This window comes from Euprymna scolopes, chromosome 34, assembly GCF_053919585.1.
Source record: "Euprymna scolopes isolate OS-2025 chromosome 34, ASM5391958v1, whole genome shotgun sequence".
Taxonomy (NCBI): Eukaryota; Metazoa; Mollusca; class Cephalopoda; order Sepiida; family Sepiolidae; genus Euprymna; species Euprymna scolopes.
Window position 1 is genome coordinate 2,036,443 of NC_136515.1, and position 21,443 is coordinate 2,057,885.

At 31.3% G+C, this 21,443-nt stretch overlaps 2 protein-coding genes across 5 annotated transcripts in view; one reads left to right on the forward strand and one right to left on the reverse strand.

Annotated features, from left to right (window-relative positions):
- Positions 1 to 21,443, reverse strand: part of LOC145259076 (dimethyladenosine transferase 1, mitochondrial-like) — a 248,508-nt gene that overhangs the window by 213,768 nt on the left and 13,297 nt on the right. The gene's annotated exons all lie outside the window — the stretch shown is intronic.
- Positions 1 to 21,443, forward strand: part of LOC145259077 (dual specificity protein phosphatase 23-like) — a 152,417-nt gene that overhangs the window by 120,828 nt on the left and 10,146 nt on the right. For 2 of the 4 annotated variants that reach the window (XM_080116711.1, XM_080116713.1), the window contains one exon: positions 14,232 to 15,303. The exons of the other annotated variants lie outside the window; for them this stretch is intronic. In XM_080116711.1, the coding sequence (XP_079972837.1) occupies positions 14,232 to 14,435 (204 nt within the window). In that variant the 3' untranslated portion in view covers positions 14,436 to 15,303. Of the gene's footprint in view, positions 1 to 14,231; positions 15,304 to 21,443 lie in introns of those variants that run through there. 4 annotated transcript variants of the gene reach the window in all.

A 21,443-nucleotide genomic window follows, 5' to 3' on the forward strand; every position in this document is an offset into this window, starting at 1 on the left:
CAAGTGTCTAGACCCAAAATTGTCGGAGGAGTTTGGTAGAGTTCTTAAAGGTCAAATCGTTGAAATTTGACCCCTTAACAGCCAAATTTCTGGCTGACACCCGTCACATCGATTTTCCCAAATCTCAGTACCCGGTATTTCAAATTTCGAGTCTATAGACTAAAAATTGACAGAGTTATTGCGTAGGGAAATGTACACAGACAGACAGACACACAGACAGACAGACAGACACGTTCACTTTTATATATATATATATATATATATATATATATAGATGTTGTTTTGTTTTGGTTTTAGCGATATGTTTTGAATGAATTCAATTATTTACGAAAGTGCATTCTTACCTAAATGCGAGTTGGAAATAATTTTCCCTTTTAACCAATTTGGTACCCCCACATGGGGAGCGGTATATATATTAATTTTAAAATGTAATTATCCACTGACACGTGTTTCGTCCTCTACGACCCACCAGAGTGGCTGTATCTAGCGAGATTCGAAATCGGGATCCAACGGTAATGAGCCTAAACCCTTACCCCTGGACCATCTCGCCAACTGTCTGGATATATCGCGATTTACTTAGATGTTGTTTTGTTTTGGTTTTAGCGATATGTTTTGAATGAATTCAATTATTTACGAAAGTGAATTTTTACCTAAATGCGAGTTGGGAATAATTTTCCCTTTTAACATATATATATATATATATATATATATATATACCACATTTTTGGCAATATTATAAGTTCGAAATCTCAGCGACTATTGATCAGAATTTAACAAATGAAAGCTCGTTGGAAAGCTAATAACCGGAATTGTGTAGCGGGCGATGTGACATTTGCCCTTAAGGTTGCACATTATTGTTTATATTAATTTTACACCTGGATATACCTCACCATGTATTTTATTTTGTTCTTATTAAGAATTAAATTTATGATAAAAGAAGTTCCATTTCAAATCGCCACAAATCATTTCTTTGTTTGTATATTTTAAAACTAAACATTAATCAGAAGTGACTTTTCCAGGGCATTCATTGTCAAGTCCAAATATCAGCTGACGTGATATTGTAAACAAACACCAATGGAATTTGATGAACGACATTATTACTATAAAAGTGGGAATCTGTGTGTGTTCTCAACCTATATACTCAACAAATATTTGATGTACAGACTTGAAATTTGGTATATAGGGTATTCAGATGTGTAGAAAAATTTCTAATCGGTTTTTATCCGGGGAAAAAAAGGGCTGCTAAGGGGTCAAAATTTAAAAATTCGTGCTTGGGAGTCATCAGATTTTTATCTGTTTGCCAACTGTTTTATGAATACGCAGTCGAGGAATATGATAGCTTTTTATGTTTAGAATAAGATTTTTTAAAAACACTTTGCAAATTACGTGTCAAGCTGGTGTAAAAGGCTATCGTACTTGACTCACTTTAGATTTTGGTTTCGATCTCAGCATTCTTTTTTTTACTTACAAGAAGTGAACTGTTTGGAAAAAAACATAATACTCCATGCACATGTCTCAGTTTCTGTATTGATGGCAACACATCAAAGGCCGTAAATGACAAAGTTCTCTCTGATTCTCTCTCCTCTGATCTCGAGTGTGTGGTACAATGGGGGAAGAGGTGGTTGGTTACTTTTAATGCATCTAAAACCAAGCTTCAATCTTTATATCATCAACGCTCTGATCCCCATCTGGCATCAATTGAAATGGATTGCTCTCATCTTGGGGAGGCTCCATATTTTGACAAGCTTCTGGGATTGACCTTTACTCCTGATCTGAAATGGAACACATACATCAAATCTGTTGCCAAGGTCTCTGGCAAAATGGTGAGATCCTTCTACCTCTCCAGTAGATATCTCACTGCTGATGCAATTCTCTATCTATATAAAAGCCAAGTACGTCCAAGGATGGAGTACTGCTGCCATATCTGGGCAGTAGCTGCTAAAAACAGCCTATCCTGCCTTAACAGAGTACAAAATAGACTTCATAACCTAGTGGGGGAGTGCCCTTTTCTCTTCCTTGCAACCTCTCTCCCACAGAAGGGACGTTGTGAGTCTGTCTTTGTTTTATCGTTATTTCGATGGGAAGTGCTCGTCTGAGCTCCAATCTCTGGTCCCCCCTTGCCAATCTTTCACGATAAACACCCATCTAGCTGAAACCACTGTCAGTAAATTTCCCCACTCTTTATCTGTGCCTAAATCAAAACGTAAATTGCATGAACAAAGCTTCTTTCTTAGAAGTGCATGACTGTGGAACTCTCTTCCGTTTGCCTGTTTCCCACCTGACTACAACTTGGATGTGTTCAAGTCAAACATAAACAAATTCCTGATGAACCTCTCCCTTAAGTAAGATACTTTATCAGATCTCCATTACTAACGATTACTATGATATTGTCCCATTGCTACTGTGCACGCAATAACCCTTATCCCCAAGTGGCCTCCGGGCCTTGATAAGTGGTGACTATCATGTATAAGAAAAAAAAAAAAAATCAATCAATATTTATCATTAGTAATAGACAAGAAAAAAATTATTTAAAAAAAAAAAAAAAAAAAAAAAAAAAAAAAAATCAATCAATATTTATCATTAGTAATAGACAAGAAAAAAATTATTTAAAAAAAAAACAAAAAGAAAAAAAAAAAAAAAAAAAAAAAAAAAGAAAACAATTCAATGAATTATTTTTGGCATTGGAAAAGAAGCAAAGATGTTTCTGATTTCGGTTCCGATGCCCCAATAAGTTATAATTTTTTAAATTCCGATTAATCGCGCCAACACTACTAACAACCTTTCTAATTAAAAACATATTCACACAAAGACGCAGGTAAGTTTATAAACAGTCAGAGATAAAGAAGAAAGAAATCCAGACGAGTCCATTATAAAGAAAAAGGGAACATTACCATATTTAACCCATAGCTGGAGAGGGAAAGAGAAAGAAATCTGAAAAAAACTAATTGTAAACTTTGTTGTATTTATTTATTTATAAATATTTTATTGATTTTGCAAACATTTGTTGTTTTGGAATTTTTGAGATGAGGATTGATAATTTGTATTATTTGAATGTTATTCTTACGTTTCGGCCGATGTAGCTTTTGACTTTTTTCTCATGCATCTTGTCAGACTCTGTACCCATGATGATGATGATGCTTTTGTCGTTGTTCAGCATCATTTGTTCATTTCGTATGAATCAGATGATTATTGTTGGCATTCGTTTCCCTGACATCTTTCTAGTTAGAATTCTTACTAGAAAGACCACCTGTACTTGCAGGAAGGTCCATGTGAAGGTTGCCAACATTCGTAAGTAAAAGTGCACCTGTGGAACGAACTGGATTTGAACCTAGTCCAACCAGGTTGTCAGTGTGTATCGTTAACCACTTAGCAACCGTCACCTCCCTGCTGATGATGATGATTTTGTCGTTGTTCAGCATCATTTGTTCATTTCATATGAATCAAATGATTATTTTTGGCATTCATTTCCCTGATATCTTTCTAGTTAGAATTCTTTCTAGAAAAACAGCCGATACTTACAGCAAGAGCCACGTGAAGGTTTCTAAGTAAAAGTGCTTCTGTGGAAACAAACTGGATTTGAACCTAGTACAACCAGGTTGTCAGTCTGTATCGTTAACCACTTAGCCACTGTCATCTCTCTGCTGCTGCTGCTGCTACTGCTGCGGATGATGATGATGATGATGATGATGATGATGATGATTTTTTTGTTCAGCATCATTTGTTCATTTCATATAAATCAAATGATTATTGTTGGAATTCGTTTTCCTGATATCTTTCTAGTCAGAACTCTTTCTAGAAAAACAGCCGGTACTTACAGGAGGGGTCATGTGAAGGTTGCCAACATCCCTAAGTGAAAGTGCTCTTGTGGAATGAACTTGGATTTGAACAGGTTGTCAGTCTGTATCGTAAACCACTTAGCCACTGTCACCTCCTTGATGCTGATTTTGCACTTGAAATTATACACTGATTTCTGATGAGACCCACCTGAAGTAGGTCGCAAGGTTACATCAGCCGAAACGTCGTGAGAATAACATCCAAGATTAAAACGGTCGTCTGAACAATCATTTTTTTTTATTCAGTTTAATTGGGTTCAATAGATGACCCAACAGGTCACTTTTTTTTTTTTAACCTTCCTTTCTGTTTCTGATCTATGTATAAATATCTTTTTAATTGTAAGCATATTCACACAAAGAGATGCAGGTAGGTTTTTATATGTTTCTTGATGCACGCACGCACACACACACATATTTTAAATAAAGCTATAAATACTCTTAACTTTTTTAACCGCTTTTTCTTTACAAAGAACAAAAACTCATTATGTTCATAAAAAATTCCTCTTTCTGTTATAAGAACGAACAATTATTTCAGGCTGTACTGATTTATATATATATATATATATATATATATATATATATATATATATAACAAAAGAAAAAAACATGTATAAATTGCAACACAACTATTCCTAGTGGAGGTGGCTTTTGTTTTTTTTTTGGGGGGGGGGTAAAGCTAAGCACTGATGATGGTACTAAGTAAGATAAATTAAAACACATATATACTTTATGTATACAGGATGTTTCAATATAAAGAAATATATATATATATATATATATATATATATATATATATATATATATATATATATATATATATTAGTGATGGGACGATTCCAATATTTTTCCCTGATTCCAATACAATTACCGATTCTGTGCTAAATTCCTGATTCCGATACAATTACTGATTCCGATTCTTTATAAATCTCTAATTATTTAACTATACGATTGTTATTTCCCCGATTTTCGTAAAAACACATGTTGAATATGTAGATATTTTCGTAAACGTTAAAATACACTTGTGGAGGATGATCTATCGATTTTAGCTTTACTGGTATTTTAAAATCAATAAATATTGATCATTTTATCATTTATTACCAGCAATGGAAGGTTTTGAAAAGAATCGTTTTGGCATCGAAAAATATGCATCAATTTTTCTGATTCTGATACAGATTCCGATACCCCCAAATCTTCCGATTTTTCCGATTCCCAATTCCGATTAATCGTCCCAACACTAATATATATATATATTTTTTTTTTTTTTTTTTTTTTTACACAGTGATCACCACTTATCAAGGCCCGGAAGCCACTCAGGGATAAGGGTTATTGCAAGTACATTACGTTAGTGTGGAGATTTGATGGAGTGTTTACTTAAGGGGGCGGTTCATTAGGAATTTGTTAACATTAGACTTGAAGACATCCAAGTTGTAGTCCAGAGGGAAGCAGACAGACGGAACAGAGTTCCACAGGCGTGCAGTTCTAAGAAAGAAGCTTTGTTCATGGAATCCGCGTTTTGATTTAGGCACAGATATAGAGTGGGGGAAATTTTTCACAGTGGATTCAGCTAGACAGGTGTTTTTCGTGAAAGATTGGCGAGGGGGGACTAGGGATTGGAGTTCAGACGAGCACCTGCCATGAAAATATATATATATATATATATATATATATATATATATATATATATATATATATATACACACACACACAGAAAGCTTTGAGAAAGAATTTACTAATCAAGGAAAAAGCAGATTCCAAAACCAAATATAAATATAGTTATTTATATCTTAATCCCAACCAAATAAAAAAAGCTCAATACATTCACTGAAGATAGTAGAGCTTACGATAAATAATAAGAACAGAGCTGTAATGTAGAAATTTACAAAAGGTTTTTATTATTCGGCAGAATACTCCAAAATTGGAGTGCTAGGAAATCCTTAATCCGTGGAGTTTCAAAGAATACTTCTTCTCGTCAGAGGAAAAACTGTTGGCAAAATAATCCGATAGTCATGCTAAAATTTTAACATTTCTATGTATTTACTGGTTACTGCATAGAATGAAACTAGAAGTTTTCAAGTATTTCGAATATTCTGCCGAATAATAAAAACTATTTGTAAAGTATAACTTTACAGCTCTGTTCTTACTATTATTACGGCATAATCACGTTGGCACACCGGTTTCCGCTGGATCACCGAAGTTAAGCAACGTTGAACCTGGTCAGTATTAAATCGGTGACCATTTGAGACTTCCAGGTACTGTATATGCTCTCTGCTTATCTCGGCATTGTTTCCAGTCATCCTGGACTTTTCCTTGCCACTGGACTCAAACAGTGCCGATTCAGGAGAAATGTGGTTAGTGATTGCGCAACCCTTGCCTCACAATTACACATATATGTATATATATATATATGTATATATATATATATATATGTATATATATATATGTATATATATATATATATATATGTATATATATATATGTATATATATATGTATATATATATATGTATATATATATATGTATATATATATGTATATATATATATATATATATATATATATATATATATATATATAGAGAGAGAGAGAGAGAGAGAGATAGATAGATAGATAGATAGATAAAATCTGAGGTTTTTGTTTTCCAGAGGTTAAGCAACCAATGAAGTTTAACAAGGTTAATACAAGAGTGCTCAATACCGAAGTAGAGCAGAGTATAATCTTTATTTGTTTTTACATAAGCAGTAATATGTTGCTACACAGTCATGAGCATGTTTCGGTCAGCTAGCTACGAGTAACTAGAAACCTCTTCAGGCGATACAGCTTATACGAAAGCAATGAAAATATCAGGTCCTTCTTCGTCACAGGGAGTTAAAATCTTATTTTTCACAAAATCTAACGGAACCTCTTAAGTGCCTGTGACGAGGAATACCTGGTATTTTCATTGCAAACTTTGTTTTCGTATAAGTTGTATCGCCTAAAGAGGTCTCTAGTTACTAGTAGCTAGCTTACCGAAACATACTCATATATATATATATATATATATATATATAGTGTTATAATGGAATAAATCCAGAGGAAATCCGGGTATGAGAGCTCAATGTGGTAAACAGAGCAATAAGATAAAAATTATAACACGGAAATTACATAATTGTCGATGCAATAATTTATTTCAACCTTATGGTATTTTCAAGCATCTAAATCAGACAATTACATTTTTGATACTGAAAAAGAAAAGAAAAATCGTGCTTCGACCCTCAAAAAACCAAAGGTGGTGGTAGTAGCAATCCACTTAATACATTTATAGAGAGGGTGGTAGGGATTTAAAAAAATAAAAATTAAAAATTAAAAATAACAAATAAAAAAATTAGATTAGACACTTATAAGCGGCAGCTCGATATATATATATATATATATATATATATATATATATATATATATATATAATAGCAAATCCATTCACGTGAAATCACCTTTTTTTTCACCATATTCCCTTTGCTTCACTTTTTCTTATCAAGTAAGATCTTTGACTTACTTGCAGTTTCATCAAATACTTTTGTATGCAAAATCCGATCCTGCATTTTGTTAATTTCCTAACCTCTGATGAGAAGGAAAGTATTTCTTCGAAACTCCGCGGATTAAGGACTATCCACTTATCAAGTGTCTCCTTTTCAGATTAAATATGTTTTTAACTCTTTTTCAAAGTGTTTTTTAACATGTTTTATTAACTGTTTGCTCTTATTATAAGCTCTTTCTCCTATTTGGTTTTATCGAGCTTTTACATCTGGTTGAGATTACTTTATAAATATTAATTCTTTAATATTTATAATATACTTTAGTTTTACCATCTTGGATCATTTTGGTAAATTTAATTGTAATATATATATATATATATATATATATATATATATATATATATACACAATTATTTAAAGGTTATGAGGGTTTTTTGAAGCATGAAAAACGATGTTACTTTTTTTATTTAATATTTTTATTGCTATTTTTTATATTTCAAGCGGACCTCTGCTCTTGGTCACAAAAAAGTATCGAAATATATCGGTGAAAGTAGAAACGTCATATATATATATATATATATGATGTCCGAATAACGAGATGAATTAGATTACAGATTAGTGAATCTTGTGTTTTCAAATCTTACAAAATATTATTGGAATATAATATTTATATAAGACAAACCCAGCCAAATAAAATTGCTCAGTAAACTAAATAGAACAAATTAAAAATTGCAGGTTTTTTTATTTAAATTTATTTCAGAAAAAATATAATTTTCAAAACAAAAATGTGTTGTTTGAACTAGGAATACATCACTTAAAGTAATTTTCCTTAATTCATGGATTTTCGATGTAGGCTGCTCTCCTCAGAGGAAAGTCATTAGCAAAATATTTGTTCTGGATTGATATAATTTTGCTATATTGCTCAAACAAAAAAGGTTTGTTTAGAAAAAAAATTATATTTTTTGAAAAAAATTTAAATATAAAACCTACAATCTTACAAAATCTACAATCTTATATATATATATATATATATATATATATATATATATATATATATATATATATATATATATATATATATTATATATATATATATATAATATATATATATATATTATATATATATATATATATATATTATTTACTATAATTATTATTAAATACCTACAGACACTAGTTTTTCATCCTTTCAAGAATCATCAGTGCGGGGTGTCACGATTAACGCTAGTCGAGTGATTCGAACCCAGCAACAGAAGTCATGTCTGGCTTCATTAGCAAAGACCCAAACCATTTGACTACCATCAACCCCGAGAGATACAGTTTTTTTAATTTAAACATTTATTCTTATTAAATGCTTTTAACGTCAGTCAGAGTGATCTAATCATTGTATGACGATCTATGCATATGAGCTAAGTTGGCCGGCTTTATTACAACTGAAAGTGCTCAACGATAAGAAACAAGTTTCTTAAAGGGCCTGACATTATTATTTACTATAATAATTATCAAATACTTACAGACACTAGTGTTTCATCCTATATATATATATATATATATATATATATATATATATATATATATAGAGAGAGAGAGAGAGAGAGAGAGAGAGAGGCCAACTAGGGTCAGCCATCCGGCCTCGATAGAAATGGTTTTGGTTAACTATACTCTTAAAAGAAAAACAGATCAAGTTAAATTATATTTTTTAGTTTCTGAATGTCGTAGAGATAGGAATTTAAAAAGAAAACGTATGCTAGGGCTACCGTATCCCGGGATTCTATTGTATATATACAAAAGCCAAAAGGAGGTGGACAATGTTGTGAACCTTCCTACCTTTGAAAGTGGTATTCTCGTCATGACAGAGGCCAACTGAAATTAAAAATAATTGAGGCCGAATAGCTGACTTCAGTTGGCCTCTGTCATGACGAGAGTACCACTTTCAAAGGTAGGAAGGTTCACAACATTGTCCACCTACTTTTAGCTCACCCTGTATATATACAATAGAATGCCGGGATACGGTAGCCCTAGCATACGTTTTTTTTTTTCAGGTTACGATATGGAATACAATATGAGATACATAGATATTCGAATGCTCCAGTGAACTTTTTTATTTCTCAAACACTGAGTTAGTAAAGAAATTGAGAACATAATTTTCCTCTCCCCAATTAACCATTTTTATATGTTATATCTTTTTTTTTTTGGTCTCTTCGTCTTACTGGATCCTAGGACAAGAATTTATCTAGTCTGGTGGAGTATCTAGATTTGTATTATTACTTGAGATAACATCGCGTTGGCAGTTAGCAGTTCTACTGATCGACCCAGGGGAGCGGCACCCGTAAATTATCTCGCCATATATATATATATATATATATAATGAATATGACTCTTATTCTCCTATGTAATTTAACATTATAGTTAAGTTATTTCTTGTGATTGGCTGTCCATATACACCTTGGGGTTTGTTTGCGTCTCAATCCATATGTTTTTTGTCAACAGAAAAAGGTTCAATTTTATTTACTACACAACCACAACCTGGGGCTAACACTTGAACTCTATATGAGATACATAGATGTTAGAATCTTTCATTAAAGTTCTTTATCTCTCAAACACTGAGTTAGTAAAGAAATTGAGAACATAGTTTTCCTCTCCCCAATTAACCATTTTCATGTGTTGTAGTATAACGTTTGTTTTGGTTTCTTGGTCTTACTGGATCTCAGGACAAGAATTCATCTAGTCTGGTGGAGTATCCAGCTTCGTACTATTACTTGAGGTAACATCACTTAGAGAAGGTGTACCATTCCTCGTAAAAGCTAATGTAGGTTAGCCATAGTGAAGCGATGTTATTTGGGCATAAAAGTATCCTCATGCCAGGTTGTCCTGACAAACCCTTGTATAAAGAGACCTTAGACACTCGAGGATAGTGTCTAGTAGGCATTCAAGTTCTCATGCATGGGTGTGTGTGATGAGATAATTTAAAGAATGCATACATTTTATCGGGACGCACTGTATTAGTACAGACCGAAACAATTCTTTACACCTATAAGCAGTAGAAGAATTTTTTGATGCACATTATGAGTTTTGTTCCTTGTAAATAGGCTGCAGTTAAAAAATATGAGTATATATATATATATATATATATATATATATATATATATATATATATATATATATATATATATATATAATTTATAAAATATATATGGCGATTAAGCTACACTGAATATTCTGCGTTTCATCCACTCTAGGATTCGTCAGGCTTATGCGCGAATTCTGTGGGTTGCTTCTTGTTAAAACTAACAATAACAATAGAAAACAAACAAATAAATAAATTAAATAAACATGAATATACATAAACGATAACACATATATGTATATATATAAATATATATATATATATATATATATATATATATATATATATATATATATGCATGTGTGTGTGTACACATAGGTATATTTATATATATATATAAAAAAAAAAAAAAAGGAAGGAAAACGTCTACCTTAAACCACTAACCTAGTTCTAAAACAGATCCTTTGTTCGATAAAATGCATGCCCATTGGCTGATAGGAAGGGGTGCGGTGGATACTAGAAAGCTGATTGGCTAACTAGAAATCCTCAACATATATAAAAACAAGAAGCAACCGCAGAATTCGCGCAAAAGCCTGACGAATCCTATAGTGGATGAAACGCAGAATATTCAGTGTAGCTTAATCGCCATATATATTTTATAAATTACTAACTAGCTCTACCTACGTATTGAGCACTTTTGAAGTAAATCCTTAAAGTTTACGCATAAATCTATACTTTCGTATATTAGGTTTATGTGAGTAAATGAAGTAGTTATATATATATATATATATATATATATATATATATATATATATATATATATATATATATATAATGAATAAATGAAAAATGTCTATATTCCAAGTTTCATGATGTTGACCATTTCCATATGTCGTAGTATATCTTACATTTTGGTTTCTTGGTCTTACTGGATTCCAGGACAAGAATTTATCTAGTCTGGTGAAGTATCCAGCTTCGTGCAGTTACTTGAGGTAACATCACTTGTACCCCCTCGACGTACATATCCCCGACAAACCCGCTTAGCAATAAGATCTCACCCCTTCACTGTTGTTATCCCTAAATGCCAGAAAGCTTTCTATTCTAATAGTTTCTTCCCTCGAACAGCTAGACTTTGGAATTCCTTTCCTGTTACCTGCTTCCCTGGCTGTACTGATATGCAGAAGTTTAAATGTAATATAAACAAATATCTTGTTAATCTTTCCTAGACATGGCCGCAAATAGTAGCTCCTTACGTCCAAGTGGCGATTTGCTTTGTAAGGAGTGAACATGAGTATAAAAAAAAAAAAAAATTACAATTTATTCGTTTAATTCAGTTGACACTTACAATTCTTGACAGTATCTGTTTCGTAGCACAAAATCAATCAATTAATTGTTATATCAATCAGTGTATCTATTTTGCCCTTAACTCATCCGAAGAAACAGCAATATATATATATATATATATATATATATATATATATATATATATATATAATTGTTGATTGTCCATTATACATATATATATATATATATATATATATTTCTGTGGAACTATTCTTTATTCACTTATATTTCCTTTTTATATATGTAATAATCCTTATTGGAAGAAGCTCAATGTAATTACAGACCATATAATGAATAAATAACAAGAGTCTATATTCCAATTTTCATGATATTAACCATCTGACAATTTATTCCTTACAATTCTTGACAGTATCTGTTTTGTAGCACTAAATCCTTCACTTAATTATTATATCACTTAGTGAATCTATTTTGCCCTTTACTCATCAGAAGAAATAGCAACAATCAATCCACCAAAAGGAAATAAAATGCGTTTGTACATGATTAAAAAATCCGAAAATTGGAAGAGAAGCTGCAAATACCTTATAGTTTGCTTTCATTACGCCATTTTGAGCATAGAAATCTAAGTTCAAGTTCGAAGTTCAAAATGGCGTAATGTAAGCAAACTATAAGGTATTTGCAACTTCTCTTCCATTTTTCAGATTTTTTAATCATGCCCAAATGCATATTATTTCGTTTTGGCAGATTGATTGTTGCTATTTCTTCTGATGAGTTAAGGGCAAAATAAATTCACTGATTGATATAATAATTAAGTGATTGACTTTGTGCTACAAAACAGATACTGTCAAGAATTGGAAGTGTCAACTGAATTAAAGGAATAAATTGTAAGATGGTCAACATAATGAAATTTGGAATATATACATTTGTCATTTATGCATTATATGCTCTGTAATTACATTGAGCTTCTTAAATAAGGATTGGTATATATAAAAAGTAAATATTATGAATAAAGGATATTTCCACAGAAATATATATATATATATATATATATATATATATATATATATATATATATACTTTTTTATGGTTTTCTTGTAAATATTCCAAGAGTAATGTTTTTCAAGTTATAGCAGAAATATAATACTAATAATACAATACCAAATAAACTACATTTGTCTGATGCTCAATGTTATTCAGAGCATATATATATATATATTTTATGTTGGCATTCTGTGGATGTTCAGTGTAAATGGAGACACCCTGATATTATTATGATATATTATTGTAGCTCTTTTGTTAAAACTACAAAAGTATTTATATATGCGAGCACGGCCGGCCGGCTTAACCCGGTTGTAAAATATGTTTAAATAAAGAATATTTCTTTATATATATATATATATATATATATATATATATATATATATATATACACACACACACACACACGCACACACAAATATTCCGAGAGTAAGGTTTTTCCAGTTATAGAAGGATAGACAATATATATATATATATAATAAATTTTAATTCACAATTTTTGAAAATGCATGTTCTTTTGTTTTCTTATGAGAGTATATGTTACAGGTTCCTACAAACTGCATTGTTATGGCCTTCAAAAAAAAACTCCTTTCATATTTTTTATTATTTTTTTTTTACAAAACTTCCTTACAACGTTTAAAAACTTTTACCCCAGATTATATATATATATATATATATATATATATATATATATATATATATATATATATATATATATATATATATAAAATGAATAAAAAGATGGAGACCTGACCAACAATGAGAATTGTACTCTGGACATCAGAGGTATGTTTTTAACTGTTTGTGATCTGTAAAGATTGTGTTTGAATATGTTTGTTTTTTTCTCCATAGAACTGTCTGAAGAGTTTGCTACATTAAAAAATACAGTGAAAACATATTTTTACTGTTTGTTGAAGGTTGTTAATGAAACACCTCTGTAACATGTACTCTTATGAGAAAATAAAAGAACATGTTTTCAAAACTTTTGAATTGAACTTTAATACATATATATATATATATATATATGTGGATGTCCAAAAAGTCTGGCTACATTATGTAGCCAGACTTTGTGGAAGCATCCTATAGATTATCTAGCCAGACTTTGTGGGCACCCTGTATGTATATATATATATATATGTGTGTGTGTGTGTGTGTATATATATATATATATATATATACACACACACACACACACACACATGCGCACGTGTGCGTGTGTGTGTGTGTATATATATATATATATATATATATATATATATATATATATATACACAGGGTGCTCACAAAGTCTGGCTACATAATCTACAGGATGCTTCCATGCTTCCATAAAGTCTGGCTACATAATGTAGTCAGACTTTGTGGACACCCTGTATATGCCAATGCAAAACTTGTAAATGATGTTGTGATACTACAGTTTTTTTCCTTGTGAGTCGTGAATGTTCTTGCCTTACGTGGTCCTAACAAGGGGTTTCTTAACTTCTAGGGTGTAGCAGTTCACTGCCTCATGGGAAAAGGCCGCACGGGCTGTATGCTGGCTTGCTACTTCGTCAAAGAATGGGAACTACCCGCAGAAGATGCTCTACGCTACGTGAGGGAACTACGTCCTGGTTCAGTTCAGACTAGGGTGCAGGCTGACGTGGTCCGAATATTCGAGAAAAATTTCAAGGGAGCTCGAGGAGTCACATAAGAGAAAAGCCATTTGCATGATAGGGTTTTCTTAATTTGATGTTGTCGTGTGTACGTAAATAAGGCGGCTTTGGCTGGACCGTTCCGGTCAGTGGGCTACCTCATCTGCATAACTGAATTTTAAAAAAATGCCAAAAAAAAAAGATGCTTGTTCAAAATTCCACCCACTTCCATGAAAAAACAAAAATCAAAAATAATCTGTATAGTGCACATACCTGTGATAGAAAAAAATATTGTATGCCAAAAATCACATAAATCGATCAAGTAGTTTTATTTTAAAATAAGAAAACTAAATTTCATGGCTAAAGTATGACAATAGTTTGAAGTAACAAGGGAGACAACTCTATATAATTCAAACTTTTACAAGATTTCTTTAACATGTGGAGGAGGGCATTGGAAAAACTCGAATTTGTTTTAAAAAGATTTTCTTTATAAAAATGAAGCCATTCGATCAATTTACGTCATTTTTGGTGCATGATATTTCCTTTCCGCCACAGATTTGTACATCATACACATTTTTGTTTTTTACATAGGGTGGGTGTGAATTCTTGACAGGTTCCAAGAAAAAAAAACCACTGCAAGAAGCTGCATGCAACGTTTTGAGTTTCCATTCTCAAGTGGAAAGAAGAAATAGAAGTATCGGAAATTCAAAGAATTTTACTTCTTGTGTTCTTGGCAAAAGAAGACGCGATTGGTAAAGTTAAAAAAAAAGAAGTACAAAATGAATGAAAATAAAAAAAAACTATGAAAACAAGTCTTAAAAGATGCAAAAAAAAAAAAAGAAAAAATCAGACCTTCTCAGAGATTTTATTTAATAAAAGTTTAAAAATTTTATTTAATAAAAGTTTTAAAGAAATTTTTTAATAAAAGTTTTCAGATTTTATTCACTAAAAGTTTTAAAAAATTTTAATAAAAGTTTTAAAATTTTATTCAATAAAAGTTAAAAAAAAAAATTTTTTAATAAAATTTTATTTAATAAAAGTTTAAAATTTTTATTTAATAAAAGTTTTTAAAAATTTTATTTAATAAAAGTTTTTAAATTTTATTTAATAAAAGTTAAAAAAATTTTTATTTAATAAAAGTTTTAAAAACATTTTATTTAATAAAAGTTTTAAAAACATTTTATTTAATAAAAGTTTTAAAAACATTTTATTTAATAAAAGTTACTTCAGACGTTAAATTCTGTCCTCACCGCCAATCCCTTCTTCATGTTGATTCTTATATATAGACTTACAGTGTCTTTTTAGGTAAATGATGAGTTCGAAGGGGCAAACATTTTTTGGGCACTTGTGCACTAGCGTGAAGGTACAACTATTTTTGTCTTCAGTTCGGACATTCAGAGAGTGCATATCCAGGGCAGAAAAATGCAATTTCATAAAAATCTCACAAAACAAATACATGTTTTTTTTTGTTTTTTTAAAATAGGTTTAAGAAAATTATAATGCCACAAAGTACAGTTTTTTAGACACAAATTAAGAGGATTAATTTTGAGTTTTTGATTTTTAGAATAGATTTAAGAAAATTATAATTACACAAACTAGAGGTTCAATTTTTTTTTTTTTAAATAGATTTAAGAAAATTATAATTACACAAACTAGAGATTCAAATTTTTTTTTTTAATAGATTTAAGAAAATTATAATTATACAAACTAGAGGTTTAAATATATTCTTTTTTAAATAGATTTAAGAAAATTATAAAGGATTTATAGATTTATTTATTGATTTAAGAAAATTATAATTATACAAAGTACAGTTTTTAAACACAAATTAGAGATTAAAAATTTTTTTTATTTTGCAACATAGCCAAAATTTTGAAATTTTCGAATGCATGTTTTTTTTTGCTGTTGAGTAAGTTTTTTTTAACACATTTATTGAATTAAAATGAATACAAGAAACTTATAAAGACAAAGCAGAGTTATCTACCCCTGATGTATGCTTGTCTGCTCCTGCATGTACTCTTTAAATAAATGTCCCAACTGAAAAGCAAAAAAAAGGTGTACCTTCACACTAATGCACAAGTGCCGATTTTTTAAAATTCATACTCACCCTAAACAAGGCAAATTACGAGGTGCTTTTTTATATTTGTGGTCCGACACATTTCAGATGAAAACATTATTACGTACTCTCACGACATGGTGAAATTAAATTTAAAAAATTACGAAAAGTGATTGAATAGAAAAATAATTACAAGTAAAGCAGCATTGCCCCTCCCCCTTCCATTTAGCCCCAAAAGTACCCAGGGGACGTCAAATCCTGGTGAAAATGAACAAACGGTGCAGCTTTAGGCCTTAACATATGTAAATTTGAGTTCTTCACTATGCAAAAAAAGAAATGACTAAGTTCATCATTTCCCCCCCCCCCCCATTTAGCTCCAAAAGTCCCCAAGGCCTTAACATTTTTAAATTTGAGTTTAGCACCATACAAAACTGTTAAATAGACATACACAAACATTTTTGGAAAATATGGTAAAATAGTCCCAAAAATGGAGTGTTTTTATTTAGCTCTAGAAGAACCCCTGGGGCACACCTAAGAGTTATTGCAAAGTATAGAAAAACAAAATTATATAGACATCAGTTAGTTACAACTTTTCAGAAAGTTTTATAAAAATCCAAGGCATCAATTTTGTTTTAATAAGCACAAAAGTGTCAATTTTAGCCATTTTAACACGAAAGGCAAGTAGGAGGGGCAACCAGAGTTTTCCCGGAAAATCCGTTCTGTCACTTTTTTTTACTCATATCATGTTTAATGTTTGTGCAAAATATCAAAAAAATTTCAAGGCGTAGTTATTAAGAAAAGTGCGGTCAGACAAACAGACCAAAATAGAATTTATTGAATTATCAAGTATTATTGTATGCTTTATAATAGAACCAAGTCAGTAAGACAAACAAGGGAGACAACTCTTGATTTCAACTGGAAAATTAAAGGTCGGCCATTTTTAAAATATCGCATTTCTGAACATAATTGTGGATGTTCTTTTTGTTTATATATTATTTGATTAGAATTCATTATTGAGATGAGTATTATTTATTAACTTTATTTATTGTGGACTATTATCCTCATACTTTCTTAGTTGTTTCACAATGTTTCGGGCAACTATTCCTCTGGCATTTGTGAGGTTTTAATCGCGATGGAATAGGAAGTTTGAATCTCCTGACTGCATCCACTGCAATTACTGCTTTCTGTAGTTGTTGTCGTCTCACCACGTTTTGGCCAAGTAAGCCTTTGGCTGGCTTTCGGTAGGATTGAAACCACTATCTTCAAACAATTCTCACCTGGAACCATAGAGATTCAACGTCTCAATCAACTGCGCCACGGGCCCCAAAGGGCGATCAAGGTTGAAGTTTTTGGTTTTATAAATTCATGTTTCTTTATTATCTTATCTTCCATGGTCAGGTCTGTACCGAATGGTATATATATTATTTGTTATATTAATTTTATTTATACAAACATTAATGGCTACATATGTGCATACATGTTTCTGTAATCACCCACGTTGGGGGATTACGTCTTCAGGCCAAGAATTACCGTCGAAAGTGACATTTCCACCAAATACATTTTCCTATTTCGTTTATCAAGTTAGAATGCAACCTGGGTAGGAGTCATAAAAAACGGTGAGAGGATAAGTGAGGTCTTTGAAGATAATAAACATCTTTTTCATTTCCCTTTATGACTCCCACCCAGGTTGCATTCTAACTTGATAAACGAAATAGGAAAATATTTGGTGGAAATATCACTTTCGACGGTAATTCTTGGCCTGAAGACGTAATCCCCCAACGTGGGTGATTACAGAAACATGTATGCACATATGTAGCCATTAATGTTTGTATAAATAAAATTAATATACCTGCTCTGTTCACTCATTGAGCACTATTTTGGTAGACACATGTTGTTTCATTGGATGTACTTCTAGGAAACTAAACTCTACTGGCTATATATATATTATTTGCGCAGTTGATCGGGACGTTGAATCTCTACGGTTCCATGTGAGAATTGTCTGAAGATAGCGGTTTCAATCCTACACAAAACAGGCCAAAGGCTTACTTGGCCAAAACGTGGTGAGGTGACAACAACTATGGAAGGCAGTAATTGCAGTGGATGCAGTCAGGAGATTCAGAGTTCTTTTTTTTCTGGTACATCTTCTATTGGATCATTTTTTTGTAGCTTTTGAAATCTCTACTATCATATAAAAGTCACTTTGTGTGAGTGTGGTTTCATTCCTTATAGGTTCCGAAACGGCTGAGCCTATCTGTTGCAAATTTCACACATAGGTATTTTATATGTCTGGCAGTGTTCTTAGATATGTTTTGTCCAGAAATCCATCCAATAAGTGTCGAAAAAATCCGATCTTAAAAATAGTTTTTCTTCTCTTATAGATAAAAAAAAAAAAAAGAATTTTTACAGGGGAACATTTTACGTTGCACCGGTGTAACCTTAGCCAGTGTAACGTAAAATATTCCCCTTAAAGAAATCTTCTTTTTCATCTATAAGAGAAGAAAGACTATTTTTAAGATCGTGAAGCCCAAAAGTCAGCTGACGTGATATTGTAAACAAACACAGACGGAATTTGATGAATAACATTATTATTTTTTTCATTTTATTTTTGCGAATTAATCCACAGGGCAAATTATTGCTTGTAACATATAATAATCAATAGAGGATTGATTGATTCTATAATATTACAAACGCAATATGTATAAATTAAAATATGTTTAAGCGTATTATACGACCAGGCAACGCCAGGCTGCAAACTAGTTCATACAATACTTGACATGATACGTAAGTATTAGTGTTGGAACAACTAATCAGAATCGTGAATCAGAAAGACTGGAGCTTTTTGGGGTATTGGAATCCGTATCGGAATCAAAAAAATTTGAGCCTATTTTCTGATGCCAAAACCAATTCTTTAAATTATCTTTTTTATTTGATTTTAGTTCAAGAAACATATTCCTCTGCTTGTAGTGATAATAAAATAAATATTTATTGATTTTTAACTACCAGTAAGACAAAAATCTCTAGATCATTACCGTGTGTTTTTTTACGTTTGGAAAAAATATATGGACATTTAAGATTTGTTTTTACAGTAATCAGGACAAAATAACCATGTTATAGTTAAATATTTAGAGATTTATAAAGAATCGGAATCGGTAATTGCATCGGAAACAGGAAAAATATTAGAATCGTCCCATTACTTGTAAGTATGTAATGTTTTCACCTGAAATGCGTTTGTTTAAAAAGATCATCAAATGTAAAGAAACATAATGCAAAAAAATTGTGTACAGACGATAATTTGTTTTAAAATATTAAACAAGGAAATATTTGGATTTAAAGTCATATTTTGTACAACGCGTGTAACCTGGGAAAATAAAAACACATTTGAAATATGTACATATACCACAAGAAGCATGATTTTTACAAAATGGAGTCTCGTGGCATGCCACCATGTTGTTTTATTGTATCACTGAAGACGAAAAAAGTATTTTTTCCTATTGCTATGTAATACTAAATTGATTTTAACTCCAAAGCGCCTGACGAGGAATTTTTGGATTTTTAATAAACCTATTTTACAAAACATTAGCATGTTCAGTGTAGCGACTATGTAATATTTGTCTAGATAAATAAAAGTATTATATATATATATATATATATATATATATATATATATATATATATATATATATATATATATACACAGGGTGACCAAAAAAAACAGAGGACATTCAATTGTTTTTCTGAGCATTTTACAGTCAACGGAGAAAAAAAAAAGGCCAAAGACCCTTGTGTTTTGAAGTGATATTTTGAATATAATAAACTAGTTATGACCAAAGTTTCATTTCAGTCAGACAAAACACTAAGAAACGAGGCCTAATTAGAGTTGGGGCCTGTTTTTTTTGTCACCTTGTATTATCGCCAGTACACTAATTTTATTTGGATCTTTTATGAAACAGTTTAATCCTTCAACAAAACATGTTCAGTGTAGCGATTATGTAATATTTGTCTATAAAAAATATAAAAATATTATGCATATATATATATATATATATATATATATATATATATATATATATATATTATCGCCAGTACACTAATTTTATTTGGATCTTTTAGGAAACAGTTTGATCCTTCAAAGTCATCATTTACCTCTTCATCTTCTGCAACTTCATCTGATAAAGATGGATGATGTTTTTCATGTATCAATAAATTAAAAAAAAAAATTTAAATATTGATTTTAATTTCTTCATTTGTTTTAACAAAAAATTAATCCAATGCGGAAAAACTCAATTATTTCGTCGTTTCAATTATTTAAATTCTTCTGACTACCATCCTCGTTTTCGTTGCTGTATTCACAACGTTTCAGCGACGTATCTTCCAACCTTCTTCAGGTGCATCTTCCTGTCAACCTTTGGGATCTTCTTATCTCAAATAACCCTGACCGATCCGACAATCAGCAAAATCTCACACCTTCATTGTGAATGTTGCAAGGCTTTTCACTCTAATAACTTCTTTCCCCCAAACTGGTTGCCTATGGAATTCCTTCCCTGTGTTCTCTTCAGACGGTTCCTACATGCAGCAATTTAAATGTAATGCGAACAAACATCTTGTTGCACAACTCCCCACTCAGGATGCCACTATGAATCTGAGCTCTTATTCACAGTATCTCCTTACAGCTCAGTGGCAATGTGACTTGTTTGGGGTTAAAAAAAAAACAAGAAAACAAACTCGGGAATCTTTATGTTGAACTCGGGAATCCGAACAAAATTTTGAACTGAACCCTTTATTCAATCCATAGAAGTAGATTGTTCTCGTTCTGTCAGCCATGAGTTAGTTGTTATTGCTTATAGTAAGGATTGAACCTTCAACCTCCAAAAAACTATCACTTACAGCTGATTATTGTCCAACGCTTCAACCATGTGGACACGTGGTATAATGGTTAATAGCATTGGTTAACAATCAGTTCGAAGTAATAGTCTTCTGGCCGTTGAAAGTTCAATACTTACTATAAACGCTAACT